Genomic DNA, 24,900 nt, shown 5'->3' with positions numbered 1-24,900 from the left:
AATGTCCGCATCCAGGCCCGGCCACCAGACATAGCTCCGTGCCAACATCTTTGTTTCAGATATCACTGGATGTCCATTGTGGAGGTTCTTCATGTCAGCTCTTGACCTTTGTCAGGAGTACCCCATAGCAGTACACCATCCTTCGTAAACTTGGACAGTTTGAACGAAAACGTCTTGAACTCACCTGGTAGCTGTCGATGCTAACCTCCATATAACACAATGTGTTGCGCGTTTGTGAGAACCGGATCTGTCTGAGTCCATTCATTGATCCGAGACGCCATGACAGACAAAGAATCCATGAAGTTTAGAGTGGCGACCACTTTGTCCGCCCTCGAGGTGAGGGAGGGTGGGGGCGGGGGGGGGGGTGATGTGAGACTAGTTGGCAAAGGCAAACTGCTCAGTTCGTCGGCATTCGCTGTCTGGGTCCCTGGCTGATACTCTAAAGAATATTCATAAGCGGCCAACAGCAGGGCCCAGCGTTGGATCCTTGCGGAGGCAATGGACGGGAGCACCTTGTCCTCCTTAAAAAGACCGAGTAAAAACATATGGTCAATAATAATAGTAAAATGGTAGCTGTGGGTGAAGTTTTTCGCTGCGTCGACCATGGCCAGACCCTCCTTTTCGATCTGTGCATATTTTAGTTCTGCCACAGCCAGCGTCCGAGAGGCGAAAGCAATTGGCCATTTTCTGCCACTCTCCATCCGATGTAACTGAACAGCCCAATATCGTACGGCAATGTGTCCCATGATATGAGTGAGGATTTGGCAAAATCATAGTGGCTCAGTAATCCAGAAGATGATAACTGTCTCTCGACCAGAAAAAAAAGCCATTTTTCCTTCACGGCCACTCTTGATTCTTCTTCAAGCGCTGGTATAAGGGGGCCAACGTGGTCACATGGTTCAAAAGGAACTTGCCATAATAGTTACCAAATTCTAAAAATGAATGAAGCTCTGAAGCATCCGTCGGGTTAGGGGTCTGCTGGAAGGCATGCACCTTGTCTGTGAACCTTGTCTGTGACCGGGTGTAAGCCTTCACAGTCTACCTGGTAACCGAGGTAGACCATCTCCCTCGCATTGAAGACACATTTCACCCGCTGTAAGCGGACATCAGACTCCAAGAAATGCTGCAGTACTGCCTCAAAGTTCTCCAGGCACTGTTGTTCGGTCGCTCCCATGACCACCACATCATCTAAATAGACTGCCATCTCGGGAATAAGTAACTCACTCGGGACATTCTCCATTACTCATTGAAATATAGCACAGGCAGAGGAAACCCCGATAGGCAACCGGGTGTATTTGTAAAGTCCTCTGTGCATACTTACTGGAACATATTTTTGGGAGGCCACATCCAACTGTCAATACGCGTGGCTCATATTGAGTTTAGTGAATGAACGTACTTTGCGTAAAAGATCCTCAATGGGAGGCGGCATGGGATAGCGGCCCAACCTTGAAGTCGTATTCACGGTGAGCTTATAGTTTTACACCACCCTGGGCGAGTGTGCAGTCAAATTCCAGTCCCCAGGATCCCAGTATCCCAACACAAGTGAATTAACCAATAATGTGTGTATTTTCCTGAGATATTCAACCCTTGGCTGCTCCAATGAGGTACAGGCACCAGATTTATAAGTAAAACATTAAAAAACTGATAATAAATAACAAGAAAAAAGATGAATATATAATGGTAAGAATGAAACAATGGTCTGCGAATCTAACTATTCCCAAAACCCCCTCCACCCAGACACACAGGATAGACACATGGTGCAGCTGTTTATCTCTTTTCATGTTATAAATAAACAGTTATTAAGTTTTACTTACAAATCTGGTGCCCAAGTTATTGGAGTAGTCGAGGGTCAAAGATCTCAGAAAATATATACAAATTATTGTTTAATTCACTTATGTTGGGTCTCCAGGGCCTATGTGGCTGGAATTCAACAGCGTGTCATAACATTCCCACACCATGAGGTACTTGAGCGTCATACCAATGGATAACCTCAGCAGGTATGGGAATTGAACCCGCGCTGCTAGCATCGCTCTGCATCACATACCAGCCGTCCAGAATGAAACATGACTATCATGACGATACACATCAGTATCATGTGCAAAAAAGTAACAAGTGTTAGCAGACAAAAGTACTTGCCAAATAGGTTTTCACATGCATAGCGTCTGTCAATTCCCTAGAATCTAAATGTTCAGAAGATTAAACCTTCCGTGCTTCGTGTAAAATGATAAATATGCTTCATTAGCTCGGCTTCTGAGAGCTGGAGACCAAGAATGGTCACTGTGATCAAGACCTAATCAGGTCAACATCGGCCAATAATATGTTGAGCTACAGATTTAAAAGATGTACAGTTTCCACATAAAAATTACAGGTATTTGTCACTGAGCCTAGAATACGTACATACTCTTATCATCCAGAATGTACACCCGTCAGTTTGTGTCTTGTGAAACAGTTGTTACCCATTGAAGCAATTGGAAATTAGCCATTAAATCATTTTTGTGTTTGTTTTCAGTTATATACTGCAGGCTCAGTGCTCCTGTCAACGTTAATTGTTTTTGCTGTCAAGCACTACTGGGACTCCATGGGTAAGTTACAGAGATATCTTGGGAGAAATTCTACAATCTCTTAATTATTAGATATTTTCTAGAAAAGTGGGAACATACAATTTCTGGTGGAGCGCCACCGGTAGTATGGGTGCCCCCCCCCAAACCACCCCGCAGTGCAACCATTCGTGGTGCTGCCCCACTGCAGGGGCAGCAGGGTGCAGAGTGCACCCAAAGTGTGGACAGATGCAAACTGGCCTGCCACCCTCCCTGGCACACTGCCCCCTCTCCCCCAGCGTGGATGCCCCACTAGTGGCACCATCAGATAGCCCATCCCGCAGGAACACCGGCCGTCACCAAGCCCCGCCTGCCCTCTGCGCCCCTGCTCCCATTCATCCTGCCCCCGGACAGGTAGGTGCAACCCGTGCGTCGCACACAGGATCCATGGCACACTACAGCAAGGTTGCCAACAGGTGCTCACCCCCTTCGTGCAGCCCCCTTCGCGGTCCCTGCCCACACGCATGCTACCAAGCGTGGCTTCAGTTGGTGACATACGCCGCCCCCCCCCCCCCCCCCCCCCCCGCAACCAGGTGGCACCCTGCTGGCGGGGTAACATCCGGCCCATCCAAGGAGGGCACCCACGCTAGACTCCACAGGAGGGTGCGCAACAGAGCGTAATGCTGGCATGGGCGGATGGTGGGGCAGGAGGCACCCAGTGATGGGCATTGACGGGGCCAGGGGCATGGTACGGAGGCAAGAGTGTCGGGGGGCAGGGGCTGGGATCGGAAGGGGGAAGGGGACACCCCGGGGGCGGGGCTGCAGTGCATATCCCGTTGGACTAGGTTGGCACGGGTCCTCGCCATGCTAACATGTCTGCCCTTTAACCTCTGCACAAAATTGATTTCAGTGTACTGCCAGGTTTGGTTTGCATCTGCCTGGCTGCTACAGCTGTGGCAAATGCACTGAGGCTGCAAGAGCAGGGGCTGCTTGGGAAGGATTCTGCAAATCAGGGACCTGCCCCAGCGGAGCAGGAGCCAGCTGGTGAGGATGGAAAGCAGGCCGCCCAAAAGGCCGTGGTGGAGGTGAGAAGGAGGTGTTTGCATGAGGCTCATGTACACCGGCGGTGCCTGTCGTATGAGGACCTGCTGAACCGAGCGTGTTGCCGACTACTACGGCTGAGCAGAGAGACCGTGCGTCATCTGCTGGATCATGGTGCAGCTCGAACCGTGGGTGTATGAAGGAGGACACCTGCTCGTTGTGGCAGTCAAGATTACAGTCGCCTGAACATTTTACCACAGAATCCTTCCAGACGCCAAACAGTAACCTGTCTGGGATCGCCCAGACTTCCCTTCACAGCGGCATCCGCGCTGGAATGGACGCCCTGTATGCCCAGGCAGCACAATACATTACCTTCGGTGTCGACCGAGCCCACCAGGTTGCCCAGCAATGGGATTTGCCACCATCGCTGGCACGTCCCTGGTCCAGGGGTTGATTTACACGGCACATGACCCCCAGGGGCACCGGCACATGAGGGGATACCCTTCATCAATCAGAAGTGATTCCACTCCCTCAATGCGCAGCTGGTGCGCGACCACTGGCTGCACATTGTGCACGTCTGCGTCTGCTATCCAGCAGAATGTACGGTGCCTTTGTCCTGGCACATTCAACGGTGCCCGACACCTTTGAGACGCTCTCCTGGGTGAGGGGCTGGCTGCTGGGCGACAGGGATTTTCTGCTGCAGTCGTGGCTGATGACGCCTATCCAGCGGCCTCAATCCAACACCGAGGACCTCTATAACTACGCCCATGCAGCGGCCAGGGCCCTCATCGAGCGGTGCATCAGCGTGCTGAAGGCACGGTTCAGGTGCCTGTACTGCTCTGGAGGGGCCTCCAGTACAGCCCTGGGAGAGTCTCCCGCATCATGGTGGCCTGCTGTGTCCTCCACAACATCACGAAGCAGAGGGGCGACATGCTGGAGGAGGAGGTGGAGGCATGGCATGTGTTGCCCGACAAGGAGGATGTGGAGGAGGGCCACGATGCACAGGATATGGGACCCTGGCAGGCACAGGAGGCTGTACGACATGTGCGCCAGGGCCGTCGCGCATGGGACAATCAAATTGCCTCCAGGTTTGCCGACTAGGGGGCCTGGCCACCAACAGCCCTATCCCACCCCTACATACCCCACCCTCCCTCCCCTCCCTGCACCCTCACCCCCTCTCCGAACACCCCCTGGGTGTTCGCCCTGAGTCAGCAATATCAGCGGGTCTGGTTCATGGGGCAGAGGATGGTGATGACCAACTCCGTGATGAGCTCTTGTGCTCTGCAAAGTCTGACTCCCGCCCTGGTGTCACATTCAACTGTCCGCCCGGGTGATCCCTGCATGCGTGCTAGCCATTCCATCACATGGACCCATCGTCCTTCTAGAGGGGGCTGTGGTCCGGAGTGGTGGGGTGGGTATGTTGATGAGCGGTGGTGGGTCACACACCGTTAGGCCCTGCCACAGGGTGCCCCCACGTCGCTGGCCCAGGTTCCTGCTGCCTCAAAGGTGGGTCACTGGGGGTACCACTGACTGCCCTGAGAATGCTGGCCAGTGCCATCATCTAAAACCTGCACCCCACATCACCAGCCTGCCACACAGCACCCCCCCCCCCCCCCCAAAACCATCCAATCCTACGATAGGACATTGAGAGAGCCAAAGTGCTATCCATCAGAGTCAGCATAGTTTTATGAAGGGCAAATCATGTTTGATTAATTTGCGAGAGTTCTTCAAAGATCTAACAAACAAAGTGGATAATGGGGATCCTGTAGATGTAATATATCTGGACTTTCGGAAAGGGTTTGATAAGGCGTCGCACAGAACGATAATTACAAGGTTAAATCACATGGGGTTAGGGGTAATTTATGAGCTTGGATAGAAGGCTGGCTGATGGACAGAAGACAGAGAGTTGGGAGAAATGGGGCGGGATTCTCCCCTACCCGGCGGGGCGGGGGGTTCCGGCGTAATGGAGTGGCGTGAACCACTCCGGCGTTAGGCCGCCCCAAAGGTGCGGACGTCTCCGCACCTTTAGGGGCCAAGCCCTCACCTTGAGGGGCTAGGCCCGCGCCGGAGTGGTTTACGCTCTGCCGGCTGGCGGGAAAGGCCTTTGGCGCCAAGCCAGCCGGCGCCGAAAGGTCTTCGCCGGGCGACGCATGCTCGGGAGCGTCAGCAGCTGCTGACGTCATCCCCGCGCATGCGCAGGGGAGGGGGTCTCTTCCTCCGCCATAGTGAAGACCATGGCGAAGGCGGAAGAAAAAGAGTGCCCCCATGGCACAGGCCCGCCCGCGGATCGGTGGGCCCCGATCGCGGGCCAGGCCACCCTGGGGGCACTCCCCGGGGCCAGGACCGCCCACGCATACTCACCTGCCAGGTCCCGCCGGAGCGGTTTAATACATGCTGGCGGGCCAGGCATTCCAGCAGCGGGACTTTGGCCCATCGCGGGCCGGAGAATCAGCGGGGGTGGGCCCGCCGACCGGCGTGCCGCGATTCCCGCCCCCGCCGAATCTCTGGTGGCGGAGACTTCGGGACACGGCGGGGTGGGATTCACGCCAGCCCCCGGCGATTCTCCGACCCGGTGTGGGGTCGGAGAATCCCGCCCATGGTCTTTTTCTGGATGGCAAGATACAACTAGTAGGTTTGGTCCTTGTGCCCCAACTATTTACAATCTATATTAAAAACTTGAATATAGGGATAGAAGGTTCTATAGCCAAATTTGGAGACGACACAATAACTGGTGGAACAGTAAGTTGCAATGTGGAAACCAAGAGCCTTGCATATGGATAGGTTAGGAAAGTGGGCCAAAATATGGCAGATGGAGTTTAACGTGGATAAGTGAGAGGTCATGCATTTTGGTCGGGAAAATGGCGGCAACTTATTATCTAAATGGGACAGACTTCGGGGTGCTCCGATGCAGAGGGATCTGGGTGTCCTCGTTCATGAGTCACAGAAAACTAGCACGCAGGTGCAGCAGATAATAAAGAAAGCGATGAAATGTTGGTATTTGTAGCAAAAAGAATTGAGTATAAAGGTAAGGAAGTGTTGTTGCAACTGTACGAGGCATTGATGAGACCACACCTGGAGTATTGTGCACAGTTTTGGTCCCCTTATTTGAGGAAAGATGTAGTGACAATGGAGGCAGTTCAGGGGAGGTTCAATAGGTTGATTCCAGAAATATGGGCCGGGATCCTCCCTTCTGGGAACTAAGTCCCCACGCCGGCAGGAAAACCGGCGCCAACCACTCCTGCATCAACGGCCCCCCAAGGTGAGAAATACTCACCTTTCTAGGGGGCTAGGTGGACTCTGGAGGGGTTGGCGCCGCTCCAGCCGGTGCCGAAGGGACGGCGCGAGTTTGCGCATACGTGGAGCGGCCGGCGTATTTTCGCAAATGCACGAGGGGGGGGGGGTCTCTTCTCCACGCCGGCCCCGGGCAATATGGCGGAGCTCTACAGGGGCCCGGCGCGGAAGGAAGAGGTGCCCCCACGGATCAAGCCCGCCGGCAGATCAGTGGGCCCCGATCGCGGGCCAGGCCACCATGGCGGCCCTTCCCCGGGGTCGGATCCCTCTGCGCCCCCCTGAGGACCGCCCACGCATACTCACCTGCCAGGTCCCGCCGGTGCGCGAGTTGAGTGATTCACGGCGGCGGAACTGGCCAAAAATGGACGGCGCTCGGCCCATCGGGGCCCGGAGAATCGCCGGGGGGGCCGCTGACAGCGGCCCCCGATCGGCGTGGCGTGAATCCCACCGCCGCCCATGGGATTTGTTGTATGAAGCGAGATTGAACAGTTTAGGCCTATACTCTCTCCAGTGTAAAAAAATGAGGGGAGAGAAAATTGAGGTATACAAGATGATAAAAGGTATGGATAAAGTAGACGTGGAGCGGATGTTTCCTCTTGAGGGGCATTCTAGAACAAGACGTCATAGTCATAGGGTAAGAGGTAGCGAATTTGAAACAGATTTGAGGAGAAACTACTTCTCCCAAAGGGTTATGAATCTGTGGAATTCGCTACCCCAGAGTGCGGTGGATGCAGGGACAGTGAGCAAATTTGAGGAGTTAGACCGATTTTGAATTGGTAATGGGTTGCGGGGTTATGGAGAACGGGCAGGACGGTAGAGTTAAGGCCAGGATGAGATCAGCCATGATCGAATGGTGGAGCAGACTCAATGGGCCAGATGGCCTAATTCAGCTCCTATATCTTCTGAACCATCCCTCACACCCTGTGGACAGAGGGCCGAGGCAGTTTGGAATGTCGGTGAACATGCATTTATTGGTGACAGTGCTATGTACATCAACTGTGCTCCAGCCCCTAACACTATCCTATGTGCTGTATCTGTGCCAACTTAACAGGTGTCTAACTTGCTAACCTTGCGTGCCCTAATGTTCTTTCTTGGTGGTCCCGCAGGCAGTACATCAGAAGTGGAGGTAGCCTGCTGCGTACCCCTCCCCGTGACCTGGGTCCCCTTTGGCGGCCGCCCTTTGGGACAACCGGGGCTGGATAGGCCCGGCTGTCTTCTGGGTGTCACAGGTGGTGTGGTGTCACTCTCATCTGGCCGCTGCCCATCAGAATGGCTGGAGACAGGTGGAGGGGGATTCGGAGGTGCTGCGGTGTTCCGGCACCCTTCCCTGCAGGTGTCACGGGCCCCATCACCTTCTCGTCCCTGAAGGTGCCCGATGGCCCGCAGGATACTCCTTGGGATGGGGATGCGGCCAGGGCAAGCTCCGGCAGCTCTGCTTTACCTGGCACTCCTAGTCCAGGAGGCCCAATCTCGTCTCGACCAGGGTCTCCTTGCTCGTGTCCTTGGTGCACAGGGACTGTGCCACGTCCCTCTGAGACAGTGCCATGTCCCTCTGGGACTGTGCCACGTCACTCGGGGACTGTGCCACGTCACTCGGGGACCGTGCCAAGTCCCTGTGTGTCTGGCTTAGGTCAGCCAGCACCAGGCCAATGCTCTCTACGCCCGCAGCCATAACCCGTTGTGATTGGGAGATGCTCTGGAGCACCACAACAACGTTCATGTGACCCTGTGACATGGCTGCTCTGTCTTGTGCCTCAGCTACTGGCCCACAGAGCGCTCTGGCCATCCTACCCATGGCCGATACATTCTCACCCAAGGCCTCCACCACGAACGTTACCCATGCCGTGTTGGCCTGGGTAGCATGCATGTTCAGCACTGCCTCCTGCTCCTGCAGGCAGTAGGACCCCACCAATTGCACCTACAGGTGCTGGATGGTTGCTGACACCCCTCATATAGTCCTGGCTCTGCGCATGCATCTCCAACATTGATGCGACCGCCCTTTCCAAAGGTGCGAGACCCATCTGGACGGCAGCTAGTCCCTGGGACCAGGCCATGTTCCGACTGTCTACTCCCCAGGGGGTTCCTACCTCCACCTGATGGACTGCAACATAGGTGTGGAGTGCACCAGATAGTACCCCAGGAGCCACTTCACTGAAATGCCCAACCGAGGTGAGTGCCTCTGGGATAGTGGAGGGTGTTGGTGACAGCAGTGACGAGAAGCCACTGTCATCCATGACATGTGCTCTGGAGTGTTGCGGGTGTGAGGAACCCTGGACGGTCCCGCCTCGTCACCCCATGAGTGGATGGTTTGCGCCTGGGGATGAGGGACACCAACCCGTTCCTCATCGTCTGGTAGTGACCCTGCAAGATACAAGACAAGACATATGGTGAGATCGAGGGTAGGCATGGTGTGGAGACTCACGTGCCATGGGGATGTCACAATGCACTGGGGTCTCATTTGGTTGTCCAATCCGACTTCTGCCTCTGCATCTTCCTGCTCTCCCACCCCACTGACCAGGTCCAAAACCATGGCTCTATGATGGAGAGGGGCTGCAGATCCGGCGGTTGTGGGCCGCCTTCTCCTGGGGAGACAGATAATGCACAGTGTGAGACACTTGGATGCGGGCAGCGCCAGGGGTCCACAGCTACTGGCCTGGGTGTGCCAGGCACCCAGCCATGGCAGGCGGTATGGATGTTGGCATGTGGTGCAGGGTGGGGTGCGGTTGCCCTCTGGGGGTGCGGGCTGTGGGTGGGGCACAGAGGTGGGGGTTACTCACCTCGGCCGCCCTGAGGAGGCCATGCAGCTTTTTCTGGCACTGCTGTCTGGTCCTTGAGGTGGGACCCACAGTGCTCACGACCTCTGCCACCTGCATCCAGGCCCGGTTGACATCAGCGGGTGGCAGCCACCTTCGTACCCTGAGGAACAGGGGGCGGGAGTCTCCCCTACCCGGCAGGGCGGGGGGCCCCAGCGGGATGGAGTGGTTGGTGCCCCATCGGCTGGCGTGGAAGGCCTTTGGCGCCACGCCAGCCGGGGCCGAAGGGACTCCGCCGGCCGGCGCGAATCTGCGCATGTGCGGGAGCGTCAGCGGCTGCTGATGTCATCCCCGCGCATGCGCGGGGTGGGGGGGGTGGGTCACCTACGCTTCGACCATGGCGGAGGCTGACGGTTGACGCGTAGGAAAAGAGTGCCCTCACGGCACGGGCCCGCCCACGGATCGGTGGGCCCCGATCGTGGGCCAGGCCACAGTGGGGGCCAGATCGCCCCCTCCAGGACCCCGGAGCCCGCCCGCGCCGTCAGGTCCTGCCGGTAAGGGACCTAGCTCAATTTCCGCCGGCGGGACTGGCATAGTACCAGCAGGACTTCAGCCCATCGCGGGCCGGAGAATCGCCGGGGGGGGGGCCCGGCGCGGCGCGATTTCCCCCCCCCCCCCCCCCCGGCGATTCTCCGACCCGGCGGGGGATCGGAGAATCCTGCCAAGGCTGTCCCACCTCTTCTCCATGGCATCCAGCAATGTCTCCAGCTCTGCATCTGTGAATCGCGAGGCCGCTCACTCGGGTGGCACCTTCTCGGCTGCAGTGAGAGGGTGTGGTGTGCTTTTATGCAAATCCAGCTAGTCCGGCTCTCCAGTGCCAATCCTGACTGGAGCGAATCCGACACCAGCGTGGTTTGGAATTGCACTAGTTCCGCATGACGCGAGTGCTGGTCTATTAGCATCTCCTGAATTGTTCCGGGACCGGCGCCGCCTTCGGGACCGTGGAGCACCCCGCTTCAGTCCCGGTCAGCACTTAGTCTCTCAATCAGAGAATCCTGCCACCATCTTTTGTAGGCAGCATGCACTTGTGTCGGTGTAAAATTCTATTCACATATGGACTTTTAGCTTCGTGTTGTAACAGCCTCAACTGCGTTTCAGAAAAGCAATTCTTGTCCAACGCACTTTCCATAATTTGAATAAGCAAACACTAGAAGGCACTCTTGCTCTTTTGCAATCCCCTCCGTATTTAGCTGAAATTTAATAATCTGTGAAATTCTTCCCCATGCAGCTATTTTAAAGGCCATTAAGCACATTAGCCCAGTAGGATTGTGATTATCACAGCTATTGTACATATTAATGGTGACATTCCAATGACTTATGCTAAAATATTGTTGTGGTTGGCTGAATGCAGTGCCAACAATTTATCTCACCTTCTCCTGAAGCAGCTGGTTCACGCTATGATAAGGTTATTGGGTAACATGCCTCTCCCTTTACTTACCCCCCCCGCCCCAAGTCAATACCTCGCGCGCACAGCTGTTGGTTATTCATGAGTCCAAACAGTACTTGTTTGCATATGGGTGATATCAGAGTCTAACCAGATCCTGTCCCCCCCCCCCCCCACCTATATGCCAGCAATTTTCAGCAGTGCTGCCATAATTGTAAGCTCTGGCTGGCATTTTATTGTTTCCTTCTCAAACATATGGCTTGAATTCAACTTCCTATAGATATGAAGAAAGGTTTTGCCGTAGAAGGAGTTGCGGGACTGTCTGGAGTATGAAATGGGATACAATAAGTGAAACCGGGCTTGTCGTCATAGAGTTTTACAACATAGAACGAGGCCCTTCAGCCCATCTTGGCTGTGCTGGCCATCAAGCACCTATTTATTCTAATCTCATTTTCCAGCAGTTGGTCTGTAGCCCTGTATGCTGCAGTGTTTCAAGTGTTCATCTAACTGCTTCTCCATGTGAGGGCTCCCACCTCGACCACCCTTTCAGGCAGTGAGTTCCAAAATTCACACCACCCTCTGGGTGAAAACGTTTTTCCTCAAATCCCCTCTAAATCACCTGCCCCCTACCTTAAATCTATGCCCCCTTGGTTATTGACCCCTCTATTATGAGGAAATGTTTCTTCCTATCTACCCTTTCTGTATCTCTCATAAATTTTTACACTTCGTTGAGGCCCCTCCCCAGCCTTCTCTGCTCAAATGGAAACAACCCTTTTTTACATTGAATCCCGGATCCCAGGAAGCCTCATGGCATCAGATCCAAACAGAGGCAAGGAAACCTCCTGCTGATTACCACCTACCGTCCTCGCTCAGCTGATGAATCAGTTTTCCTCCATTTTGGACACCACTTGGGTGGCAAGCCACAGAATATACTCTGGAGTGGCTCATAGCACCAATACTGTCCAAGTTGGCTGAGTTTGTGAAGGACATATCTGTCAGACTGGGCCTCAGGTGGTGAGGCAACCAACAAAAGAGGGAAACCTATTTGATCTTATCCGCTCACGGTCAAATGTAAAGGGCCCTGCTGCTCCTCTCTCACTGTGAATTGCCCCATTGCTCCTCTCTCACTCTTAATGGCCCTGTTCCTCTCTCGCTGTCAATGACCCCACTGCTCCTCTCTCACTCTTCGAGGTGGTGGTTACTGCCTCTGAGTGGATTGATGATCAATGCGTGCGATGTGGGCTAGGTTGGGGGATTGAGCCTAGGTAGAGTGCTCTTTTGGAGGGTCAGTGCAGACTCGATGGGTTGAATAGCCTCATTCTGCACCGTCGGGATTCTATGGATTCCATGGAAGAGGACAGCACTAGTTGCCATTCTGGTATTTATTTAAAGGTCCAGTCTTTTCATGATTATAGGGCAAAATCTAACGACTCAGCAGATGTACCCAGCTCGCGAGACCTAACGGAATCTCACGAGATGTTACGATCTGGAAAGTGGGACCTAAATTTGCATATTAAAGTGTGCAGTTAGGCACACTTGAATATGCACTCGCTGGACCTAACCAGCGCCCGGGATCGAATCCTCTTGCCAAGGAGACCCCAGCTGGGAACTGTTTAACACTGGTCTCCACAAATGGGGACCGGCGGAATGGCAATTGTGGGGGGACGCTCGACACGGGACTCTGTTTCATTTCCATTAAATCACGCCCAAAGTGTGGGTTGCACAAACAAAGGAAGGAAAGTAAGTTGTGAAGAGGGTATAAGGAGGCAACAAAAAGAATCACAAAATGCAGCATGTAGATACAGCAAGTAATCAGGAAAGCTAATAGAAGATTATTGTTTATCGTGAGTTGAATTGAATTGAAGTAGGAGGTTATTCTTCAGTTGTACAGAACACTGATGAGACCACATGTGGAATACTGTGTACAATATTGTCGTCTTATTTAAGGAAATATGTAAATACGTTGGAAGCAGTTTAGAGAAGGTTTACTAGACTAATACCAAGATTAAGTGGGTTGTATCCAGTGGAGTTTAGAAGAGTAAGAGGCAACTTTATTGACACCTTTAAGATCCTGAGGAATCTTAACAGGGTAAATGTGGAGAGGGTGTTTCTTGAGTGATAATCTAGAACTAGGTGTCACTATTTAAACATAAGGGGATAGCACATTTAAGACTGACATGGGGAGAAATATTTTCTCTGAAGATGGTGAGTCTTTGGAACTCCCTTCCTCAAAAGACAGTGGGAGCAGAGTTTTTGAGTGAATTTAGGCAGTGGTCGATAGATTCTTGATAAACAAAGCAATGAAAGGTTATCGGTGGTAGCAGGAGGTTGCAATCAGATCAGCCATGATCCTATTGACTAGCAGAGCAGGCTTAAGGGGGCTGAACAGCCTACTCCTAATTCATATGATAGTGAATAGGTTAATGGATGAATGGGTGAGGTGAATAGATGGATTTTGATTTTATTTTATTTATTGTCAAGTGACCGAAGTACAGTGAAAAGTATTTTTCTGTGGGCGAGGGAATGTACACAGTACGTACATAGTAGACAAAAGAATAATCAACAGAGTACATTGACAAATGGTACATCGACAAACAGTGACTGGTTACAGTGTGGAACAAGGGGCCAAACAAGGCAAATACATGAGCAAGAGCAGCATAGGGCGTCGTGAATAGTGTTCTTACAGGGAACAGATCAGTCCAAGGGGGAGTCGATGAGGCGTCTTTTAGCTGTGGGGAAGAAGCTGTTCCTATGAGTGGGCGAGTGGATAGGTAAATAGGCGGGTGAGCTGGGTCGGGAGTAGGTGAATGGATGAAGTTGGTTGTTGGGTGACAAAATATAAAATAACTATGCTGTTTCCTGTATTTTTAGCAGTTTCCACCACAAGACAAAATGAACATAGCCCAACTATGAGTTCTTCTAGTCAAAACATTCAATCAGATGAGAGAATACCAGAAGAAACATCATTGCCTTCAACTGCATCAGAATATCCAGAACCGAATGAGGCGAGGTCTGTGGAGTAACAGCATTGTAGCCAGATTGATCTGTCCATGTGGAAAAGTGTAATCACTTACATCATGCCTGATTATAAATATTTCTATATATTTCATGGAATCACATAGGTCTACAGCCCAGAACCATGCTATTCAGTCCAACTGATCAATGCCAACGTTTATGCTTCACACACTATTCTCCTCCCTCTTCATCCAATTTATTAGCAAATCCTTCATTTTTCCCTCATTTACTTATACAGATTCCTCTTAAATGCATCTGTGCTATTTGCCTCAACTATCACATGCTCCTCATTCTTTTTTTTAAAAAATATGTTTATTAAGAATTTTTTAACAAAATTTTCAACCATACAAACAACCCCCCCCCCCCCCCACCACCGTAACAAAAAGAAAAGAAAACTCGCACAGCAAGACATAAACATGGCAAATCAATATGATACAGAACTTTGTACATTGGATTCCTCCCGTACATGTCAATTTTCCGGATCATTTATGTATTTTCTTGCTCAGATGCCCCCCAGAAAACCCCCCCTTCCCCCCCCCCCCTCCCTCTTCCCCCTCCCCCCCCCCCCCCCCCCCCCCCCCCCCCCTTTCCCCCCTCCTGTGTTGCTGCTGCTGTCGACCGAACTTCATCTAATGCTCCGCGAGATAGTCTAGGAACGGTTGCCACCGCCTGGAGAACCCCTGCACAGACTCCCTCAGGGCAAACTTTATCCTCTCCAACTTGATAAACCCTGCCATGTCATTTATCCAGGCCTCCACGCTGGGGGGCTTTGCCTCTTTCCACATTAACAAGATCCTTCGCCGGGCTACCAGGGCGCAAAGGCCAGAATGCCGGCCTCTTTTCGCCTCCTGCACTCCCGGCTCGTCCGCTACTCCAAATAATGCGAGCCCCCAACTTGGCTTGACCTGGACTTGCACCACCTTAGATATAGTTCTCGCAACTCCCCTCCAGAACCCATCCAGTGCCGGGCACGACCAAAACATATGGGCATGGTTCGCCGGGCTTCCTGAGCACCTCCCACATCTGTCCTCCACCCCAAAGAACCTACTCAGCCTTGCCCCCGTCATATGCGCTCTGTGAACAACCTTAAATTGTATCAGGCTAAGCCTGGCACACGAGGAAGAGGAATTAACTCTACTTAGGGCATCAGCCCACAGACCCTCCTCAATCTCCTCCCCCAGCTCCTCTTCCCATTTACCCTTCAGCTCCTCTACCAAAGCCTCCCCCTCTTTCATCTCCTGGCATATCGCCGACACCTTGCCCTCTCCGACCCATATGCCCGAAATCACCCTGTCTTGAATCCCCTGTGCCGGGAGCAGCGGGAATTCCCTCACCTGCCGTCTCACAAACGCCCTCACTTGCATGTACCTGAAAGCGTTTCCCGGGGGTAGTCCAAACTTCTCCTCCAGCGCCCCTAAGCTTGCAAACGTCCCATCGATGAACAGGTCCCCCATTCTTCTAATCCCTGCCCGATGCCAGCTCTGAAACCCCCCGTCCATCCTTCCTGGGACAAACCGATGGTTATCTCTGATCGGGGACCACACTGAGGCTCCCATCGCATCCCTGTGCCGTCTCCACTGCCCCCAGATCTTTAGCGTTGCCGCCACCACCAGACTCGTGGTGTACCTTGTCGGCAAGAGCGGCAGCAGTGCCGTCACCAGCGCCCCCAGGCTCGTTCCTTTGCAGGACGCCGTCTCCAACCTCTTCCATGCCGCCCCCTCTCCCTCCATCACCCACTTACGGATCATCGCCACGTTGGCTGCCCAGTAGTAGCCACCTAGATACGGCAACGCCAGCCCTCCTCTATCTCTACTACGCTCCAGGAACCCCCTCCTTACCCTCAGGGTCTTACTCGCCCACACAAAACCCATAATGCTCCTGCCTACCCTCTTAAAAAAGGCCTTGGTGATCACAATTGGAAGGCATTGGAATACAAAAAGAAACCTCGGGAGGACCACCATTTTAATAGACTGTACTCTGCCCGCTAGCGAGAGTGGCAACATGTCCCACCGTTTAAAGTCCTCCTCCATCTGCTCCACCAGCCGCGTCAAATTAAGTTTGTGCAGGGCCCCCCAGCTCCTAGCTACCTGGATCCCCAAGTATCGAAAGCTCCTTTTCGCCCTCCTCAACGGTAGGTCATCTATCCCTCTTCCCTGATCCCCCGGATGCCCCACAAAGAGCTCAATCTACCCTACATTGAGCTTGTAGCCCGAGAAGTCCCCAAACTCCCTTAGGATCTGCATGACCTCCACCATCCCCTCCACTGGGTCCGCCACATACAGCAACAGGTCATCTGCATACAGCGACACTCGATGCTCTTCTTCCCCTCGAACCACCCCCTCCATTTCCTGGACTCCCTTAATGCCATGGCCAAAGGTTCAATTGCTAATGCAAACAACAGGGGGCACCCCTGCCTCGTCCCTTGATACAGCCGGAAGTACTCCGACCTCCGCCGATTCGTAACCACACTCGCCACCGAGGCTCTATATGGGAGCTTAACCCAGCTAATAAACCCTCCCCCGAACCCAAACCTCCGCAACACTTCCCAGAGATACTCCCACTCTACTTGGTCAAAGGCCTTCTCCGCGTCCATAGCTGCCACTATCTCCGCCTCTCCCTCCACCGACGGCATCATTATCACATTTAGGAGCCTCCGCACATTGGTGTTTAGCTGCCTGCCCTGTACAAATCCTGTCTGGTCCTCGTGAATCACCCCCGGGACACAGTCCTCGATCCTCGTAGCCAACACTTTTGCTAGCAACTTAGCATCTACGTTGAGGAGCGAGATCGGCCTATACGACCCGCATTGCAGTGGGTCCTTATCCCGCTTCATGATCAAAGAGATCGTCGCTTCCGACATTGTCGGGGGCAGGGTCCCCCACTCCCTTGCCTCATTGAAAGTCCTTACCAGCAACGGGGCTAACAGGTCTACATACTTCATATAGAACTCCACCGGGATCCCATCTGGTCCCGGGGCCTTCCCTGCCTGCATGCTCCCCAGTCCTCTAACCAGCTCCTTCACCCCAATTGGCGCCCCCAAACCAGCCACCTTCTGCTCCTCCACCCTCGGGAACCTCAGTTGGTCCATGAATCGTCGCATCCCCTCTTTTCCCCCTGGGGACTGGGACCTATACAGCTCCTCGTAGAAGGCCTTGAATGCCTCATTCACTTTCACTGCACTCCGCTCCGTAGTTCCCCTTCCATCCTTGACTCCACCTATTTCCCTTGCTGCCATCCTCTTACGGAGCTGATGTGCCAGCATCCGGCTCGCCTTCTCCCCATACTCGTACATTGCCCCCTGTGCCTTCCTCCACTGTGCCTCTGCCTTCCCTGTGGTCAACAGGTCGAACTCCGTCTGGAGACTTCGCCTCTCCCTGAGTAGTCCCTCATCAGGGGCCTCTGCATAATCTCCTGTCCACTCTTAAAATCTCCCCCACTAACCTCTCCCTTTCCCTGCCCTCTCTCTTCGCCCTATGAGCCCTGATGGAGATTAACTCTCCCCTGACCACCGCCTTCAGCGCCTCCCATACTACTCCCACCTGCACCTCCCCGTTGTCGTTGGCCTCCAGATCCCTTTCGATGCACCCCCGCACCCTCCCGTACACTTCCTCGTCTGCCAGCAGTCCCACATCCAACCGCCACAGCGGGTGTTGGTCCCTCTCCTCCCCTAGCTCTAGCTCCACCCAATGCGGTGCATGGTCTGGAATGGCTATGGCCGAATACTCGTTCCCTCCACTTTCGGGATCAATGTCCTGCCCAGAACAAAAAAATCTATCCGGGAGTAGGACTTGTGTACATGGGAGAAAAAAGAAAATTCTCTGGCCAAAGGCCTGGCAAATCTCCATGGATCTACTCCCCCCATCTGATCCATAAACCCCCTGAGCACCTTGGCCGCAGCCGGCCTCTTTCCGGTCCTAGATCTGGAGTGATCAAGTGCTGGGTCCAACACCGTGTTGAAATACCCACCCATTATCAAGCTTCCTACCTCCAAGTGCGGAATATGCCCCAACATCCGTTTCATGAATCCAGCATCGTCCCAATTCGGGGCGTATACATTTGCCAATACCAGCCCCATCCCTTGCTACCTACCGCTCACCATCACGTATCGGCCTCCATTGTCCGCTACTATGTTCTTGGCCTCAAACGACACCCGCTTCCCCACCAGTATTGTCACCCCTCTATTCTTCGCATCCAGCCCCGAATGGAACACCTGTCCTACCCATCCCTTCCTTGACCTGACCTGATCTGCCACCTTCAGATGTGTCTCCTGAAGCATGACCACGTCTGCCTTCAGTCCCTTTAAGTGCGCGAACACTCGGGCCCTCTTAACCGGCCCATTTAGGCCTCTCACATTCCACGTGATCAGCCAGATTGGGGGGCTACTCACCCCCTCCGCCCTGCCGACAAGCCATCTCCTATTTTAGGCCAGTCCCGTGCCCGCGTCTCCCGCACCCTCCAGTCCCCTAGACGGGGAACCCCCACCCCGACCACCTCTTCCATTTTCAGTTCCCCCTCAGCCAATGCAGCAGCAAACCTATTGTCCCCCCCACTCTCCCACTCTTCTTCTCCCCCCCCCCCACCAGATCCAAATCTAGCTCTTTTGATCCCCCCATAATGCTTCCGTAAGCCAGCTGACCCCGGCTTCCCGTTGACCCGCCACCCCCGGTGTGGAAATCCCTCCTCCTCCTTGCACTCCTCTATCCCCCCCCTCCCTAACGCAGGAAAAAGCCGCGCTTTCCTGAGCTAGCCCCGCCCCCTCTGGCGCAGCTCCTGTTGCGGCCTTATCCCAATTCCCCCATCCCCGAGTCTCACCTCCCTCCAGCACCGACGCCCACATTCCTCACTATCCCCCCATCAAAAACTCTTCCCCCATCCCCATCCATCGTCCCACCCGTGAAACATTCTTTACCCATATTTACAACCCTGTATACAGTCAACATCTCCCCCACAACCACAGTCCCTCAGTTTGAGTCCAATTTTTCCGTTTGGATAAAGATCCAAGCCTCTTCTGGCGTTTCGAAATAGTGGTGTCGGTCCTGATACGTGACCCACAGTCGCGCTGGCTGCAGCATTCCGAATCTCACCCTTTTTTTTTATGCAGCACCGCCTTGGCCCGGTTGAAGCCAGCTCTCCTCTTTGCCACCTCCGCGCTCCAGTCCTGGTAGACTCGGATCTCTGCATTCTCCCATCTACTGCTCCGCTCCTTCTTGGCCCATCTCAGGACACTCTCTCTGTCCGCGAAACGATGGAACCTCGCCACTATTGCCCTTGGCGGCTCGCCAGCCTTGGGCCTCCTCGCCAGGACCCGGTGAGCCCCTTCTAGCTCCAGGGGGCTCGGAGAGGCCTCCGCACCCATCAGCGAATGGAGCATCGTGCTCACATACGCCCCGGCATCAGCCCCCTCCACTCCTTCGGGAAGACCCAGAATCCGGAGGTTCTTCCTCCTCGACCTGTTCTTCAGGACCTCTAATCTCTCGGCCCACCTCTTGTGCAGCGGCTCGTGCGCCTCCATCTTCAGCGCCAGGCCCAAGATCTCGTCCTCGTTCTCGTTAGTTTTGTCCTTCACCTCTCGGAGCTCTACCGCCTGGGCCTTCTGTGTCTACTTCAGCCCCTCGATCGCCAACAGCATTGACGCCAGCACCTCCTTTTTAAGCTCCTCCACGCAGCGCCTGAGAAACTCCTGCTGGTCCGGCCCCCATGCTGCTCAATCTCCGCCCTCCGCCATCTTGTTTTTTCCCCCTTGTTTCTGCCGCTGCTCCAAAGCCTCTTTTTCCGCCGCTCCACTTCTAGTCCCCTCCATACACGACGGGAGGGGGACCTTGCTTCACCTTCCCACATGGGATTTGGTCAAAACATTTCCGTTGGGGCTCCTCCGGAGAGCCCAAAAGTCCGTTCTAGCGGGAGCTGCCAAAATGTGCGGCTTAGCTCCGCATCGCTGCGACCGGAAGCCCATGCTCCTCATTCTAACCACTCTCTGGGGGAAATACGTTTCATTTGAATTCTTTTTGGATGCATTGGTGCCTATCTTCTCTTTATGATTTCAAGATTTGGACTGTCACACTGGTGGAAACATATTCTCTACATCGTTATTAGGTCACTCCTCAGCCTTAAGAGCCCCAGTCTGATCAGTCTTTCCTGATAATTACAATCTCCGTTCTGGTATCATCGGTCGCAAAAGATACAACAATGTAGCTCTATTATTTTTAGACTACGGAGACCAGAATTATGCACAGTATTCCAAGTGTGGCCCAACCAAGGTTCTGTACAGGTTCAACAGAACTTCTCTGTTTTTCAATTATATTCCTACAAAGGCTTATCCAAATACTTTTCTTGTTTTTTCAATAGATTTGTTTAACCTCCAATGTTATTTTAAATAATTTGTTAATCTGTACTCCTGGATTCTTTTTATTCCATTTAAATTCTAATATGAATATAGATTGTTTATGGAGATGACATTTTAAAAATTATCCATACTTATCGTGGAAACATCTGTTTCTGGAGCTCGCTAACCTAAAACCAGATGTTACAATAAGATATAGGAGCAGAATTAGGCCATTCGGCCCATCGAGACTGCTCCACCATTCAATCATGGCTGATATGTACTGCATCAGCCAGTGTGAACATTAATTTCTTTTACTGTTCCAATTGAAATAAATCATGTGGTCAGATTAGTAAATGCAAACGATTACGAAATAGTTTGAGCCTGAGTGAGGTACATGGTAGCTGTAATCTAAATCAAAGATCAGTTATAATTAACTCCTCTTAGAATTCCTTTGAGGCCGCCATTGTCAGAAATCCAATGTTGCCCATAAAAGAAAAAAATGATTCCATATTATTTTTTTCCATTCGAGTTGCACTCATTAAGGATAAAAATTGTGTTGATTATAGATGCTGTCATAAATTTCAGAAACAGTTCTCCACAACTAGCTGAGATGGCATTGAATTGTAATCATCCTCATTCTCTCGCATACAGGATTTGAACCAAAATCTATTTTCTGAGAATTTCCTGTTTCTGTGAGATTTTATCCAGTTATGGAGATGGCATGAGATTGGCTTGGTGGGACTAAGCATTTGGGGCGCTATAGAAATTATTTAACATTTTTCGATAAATGCATTCTGTTGTACACCAGCTATATACTGCACATTGTATTTTGGGGTGCGGTGATCTAGGCCACACAGTGACACAAATTATGTTGTGGAATATATTTCAAGTGAAGTCACTGATGTTAAATTCTGGGATTGTTTGAGATCCCATCTCAAGGCTCTCATCAGTATGGCGATAAGCAGTGCAAAGCACTCTTCTTGTACTTTTTAACTCTTTTACTAGGGCATAGAACCAACTGTTCTGTTACCCGTTGGCTTTATATTAAAAATTTAATATGTCTTTAGAGGTTGTCAAGGAAAGCTCTGCATATACGTACAGTCACTCAGGCATTTAATAAGGCTATCGTATTATTTAGGATGAGATGCTCATTTCCGGCATACTATTCTCTTGATTCTTTGACTCTGGTCTGAAACACCTGAAAATTATATTCGGGCTTTGAGGGCTAAATTTCCATCCCCCAAGGCAGGTAGTGGGAGTCGGGAAAATTTTCGACATGACCACCCACGTCAGGTGAAAGGAAGAGCAGATTTTTCATTGTTGGGGGGATGGTGTGACCTGCAGTCAGGCCAACTGACCCAGGAAAAGCTCAGACGCAGCCACAGGGACTGCTGGGTGCAGAGGCAGGTTGTTTAAAAGGATCGCCTCAGTGCTGTGGGACTTTTTGTCCCAGTTATAATAAAATCAGAAAGCCCCTCCAGCCCTCACATGCTCTCACACCCCATGCACAATCATGCCCCATTCATGCCACCTCATTCCCCTACCCATTTCTATGGTATTCTGGGCTCTCAGCTAGTAATACGTAATGGTCTTGGCTGAGAGTCCAGGAATCCATTGACCTTTTGAAATACCTGGGCCCAGGGAGACATTACTTGATTGACAGTTCTGGCTCTTTGATCCATCAATTTCACAATGTTAATTTTCACAAGATAAAGAGGCTTCAAGTGCTTACAGTTCCAACTATTGCTACTTTAAAGGGTCTGGATAATTGATGCTTTTGTTGGGCTGTAGAAAATGTTTGTTTAAGAAAGTGTAAACGAAACACCTTTTTTAAAGCTTTTGTACACACCCTACTCTCACTATAGGGTTCATTGCTTCTATTTAGCCTATAGCAGGTGAATTGTCATGGAAGTGTCATGTCTTGCCATGAAGAACATAAGGGCCAAAGGGGTTGTTTGGGGGCATACCTTGGCATAAGGGCATGAGAGGAATTTAGGGTAGGTGCGGGGCATATCTTGGTATGGGGAATATGAGGGGCAATAGGGATTATTTGGGACGACATACCTTGACATGGGGGAGAGCCAAAGGAGTGGGTGAAGTACATACCTCGGCATGGGGTGCATGAGGTGCGAGAGAGGTTTTTTGGGGGGTATACCTTGGCATGGAGAAAAGTGGGGCTATAGGGGGACATACTTTGGCATGGTGAGCATGGGCCACAGGGTGTTGGTAGGGGCATACTTTGGCATGGGGAGCACAGAAAGGATCTTTTGAACTTACTATTTTTTAATGTAGGGGGGAGGGGGTGGTACATGCTACCACCATGCCAGGTGATCCGTGAATGGTTCGGAGGCAGCCACAGGAGCTGCCAGGTGCGGAGGCGAGTTGTTTAAAAGGCCCACCTCAGTGCTGTGCAGACTATAGTTTATATTTATTTTGTGCAACAATAAATTAAAGATCAGTTCATCAATCAATCCAATCAACACCTATTTATGAAAATGTAATATTTATAATTCCATTTGTTGCTGATTAATCTGCAGGCAGAGGTACTTTGCTTTTTCTGCCATTGTTAATTTCAAGCATTCCTCAAGTTTAGTTTGATTGTAATTTCAAAAATAAAGTTTGTATCAAATGTTGTTTTAATAAGAAATTACAGTAATTACTTTTAATAATTTTTTCTTGTATGTGACTCAAATAGAAATCTGGTCAATGTAAAGTTTGTGCAATATTTTCTAGATGTAACACAAGATCATTGTCTTATCACTGTCATTCCAACAGTATAAATTTATGTCAAATTAATTCATTTGTGCTCAGTTTTCTCCCCTTCTCTTTTGAGGTGACTCAAACTGGGATACATTGCCAACTACAGATCAATCATGCAGCCATGTACCATGTAGACATTCGCATGTAGCTCCGTTTCCTACCAGGCACCCAGTCAAATGAGCTGTAGTATGAAGCTGCAGTCGGGGACTCTTGGGACGATCCCCGGCATTTGGGAGGAAGAAGAGTTCCCAAGACCAGGAAGGGAAAAGGAAGCTGTGATCAGGATAGGAGAGAATCTTCAATTGAGAAGAAGAAAATAGGACAGCAATCACAAAGGGGATGGAAAAGTTTGGCGATCGGGAAGGGAGGCGAAAGAGGCCACAGTCAGGAAGGGAAGGAGAGACTTTGATTGGTGGGATTGCAGCAATTTAAATTGAGCTCCCCAGTACACTCAGGAAGTCTGATTCAATTATCTTCATGAAGTGATGGGCCTCTCTACAGAGGGCCATAATGACACCCAATGTCCTCTAAGGTGACATTTTGGACGACATGTTCACTAGATTTAACAACTTAACCCTCCGACCCTGACCTCCTCTCAACCAGTCAGTGGTGGAGGTGGTGGGGTGGCGGCATTAGACTGGTGATTGAAAAGTGATCATGAGCGAGGATGTTATTTTAGTTTCTGTTCCTCGTAGTCCAAGACACTTCAGGCAAATTCCAGTACCCTGGCGGAGGTCAGATAACCTGGCACAGGTAAAGAGACAACCGTAGAATCTTTCTGCTCAGTAGAAGTCAGTGACATAACAATTGCTGCATTTACTTATAAACTATCAGAATTGTCTACTTGTACACAAAAAGGGAAGTGAACATCAGTTAAAGACCTTCCATTTGAAAAAGACTGTTTTTAAATACGGATAGTCGATTTTATATCAGAGAATTTAAGAACTGTATCCATGTAGTCACTGGCAGAAGGAGAATGTATAATTTGTCTACATTACACTGGAATGAAAGCATGTTTCTTGAAAAGATTGTATTTCAGAAGGTTATGCAAGATCTAAATTTTGTATAATGTTTTGATTTACCATTGCATTATATGTTATATAAATGCTTTATTAAAAATGTGTAAAACTTTAAAAAAACTAAAACCATCTTGCACCTAAATAAATTTTGAAATGCTGATACCAAAGAACCTAGTCATTGTGTTGATGCTAATTGTTTAATACTGAAACCAGTACATTAAACTAAGTAATTCTATCCACCTTGAAGCGTGTTTGTACGACAGCAATTATTATTCCTTTAAATCTGATTCTGTTGAATATCTGCGAATCCTACACCTCTTGTAATACAAAAGTATTCTTTCTGAACCCCATAATTTAACCCATTAGTGTTGGTATGACTGTAACCTGATGGATGGATACTTGAAGGACTTCAATGAGCAATTTCCGAATGGACTTTATCTTATGTTTAATTTATTGATTGCAAGCACTGAAATGCATTTGGGATTTAGTGCTGCTCTATGTTGGAAAACCCATGGGCACTGTGGCTGGTAAATCTTGCGAAAGGTCTCTTGTGAGATTTGCCCAGCTCGCCGTGCCTTGTGAGATCTCACAGGATCTCATGAGACATCACGCTCCAGATCCCACCCACAATGGGTGGGATCTGTAATTGGCAAATTTGCGTATTAAAGTGAGCAGTTTGTCTCACTTTAATGTGCACTCGCCAGATCTACGCAAAGCA

At 51.2% G+C, this 24,900-nt stretch overlaps 1 protein-coding gene across 3 annotated transcripts in view; it reads left to right on the top strand.

Moving 5' to 3' along the window:
• LOC140408803 (protein sel-1 homolog 3-like) overlaps positions 1-24,384 on the top strand; it is a 142,170-nt gene extending 117,786 nt beyond the window's left edge. Inside the window, exons 23-25 of one of the 3 annotated variants that reach the window (XM_072496521.1) lie at positions 2,510-2,582; positions 13,941-14,076; positions 23,270-24,384. In XM_072496521.1, the coding sequence (XP_072352622.1) occupies positions 2,510-2,582; positions 13,941-14,076; positions 23,270-23,297 (237 nt within the window). In that variant the 3' untranslated portion in view covers positions 23,298-24,384. Of the gene's footprint in view, positions 1-2,509; positions 2,583-13,937; positions 14,077-23,236 lie in introns of all 3 variants that reach the window. The other 2 variants (XM_072496520.1, XM_072496522.1) reach the window with 2 other exon arrangements.
• Positions 24,385-24,900: the final 516 nt, after the last annotated feature.

Source organism: Scyliorhinus torazame, chromosome 3 (genome assembly GCF_047496885.1).
Source record: "Scyliorhinus torazame isolate Kashiwa2021f chromosome 3, sScyTor2.1, whole genome shotgun sequence".
Taxonomy (NCBI): domain Eukaryota; kingdom Metazoa; phylum Chordata; class Chondrichthyes; order Carcharhiniformes; family Scyliorhinidae; genus Scyliorhinus; species Scyliorhinus torazame.
This window is presented reverse-complemented; position numbering and strand designations above follow the sequence as displayed.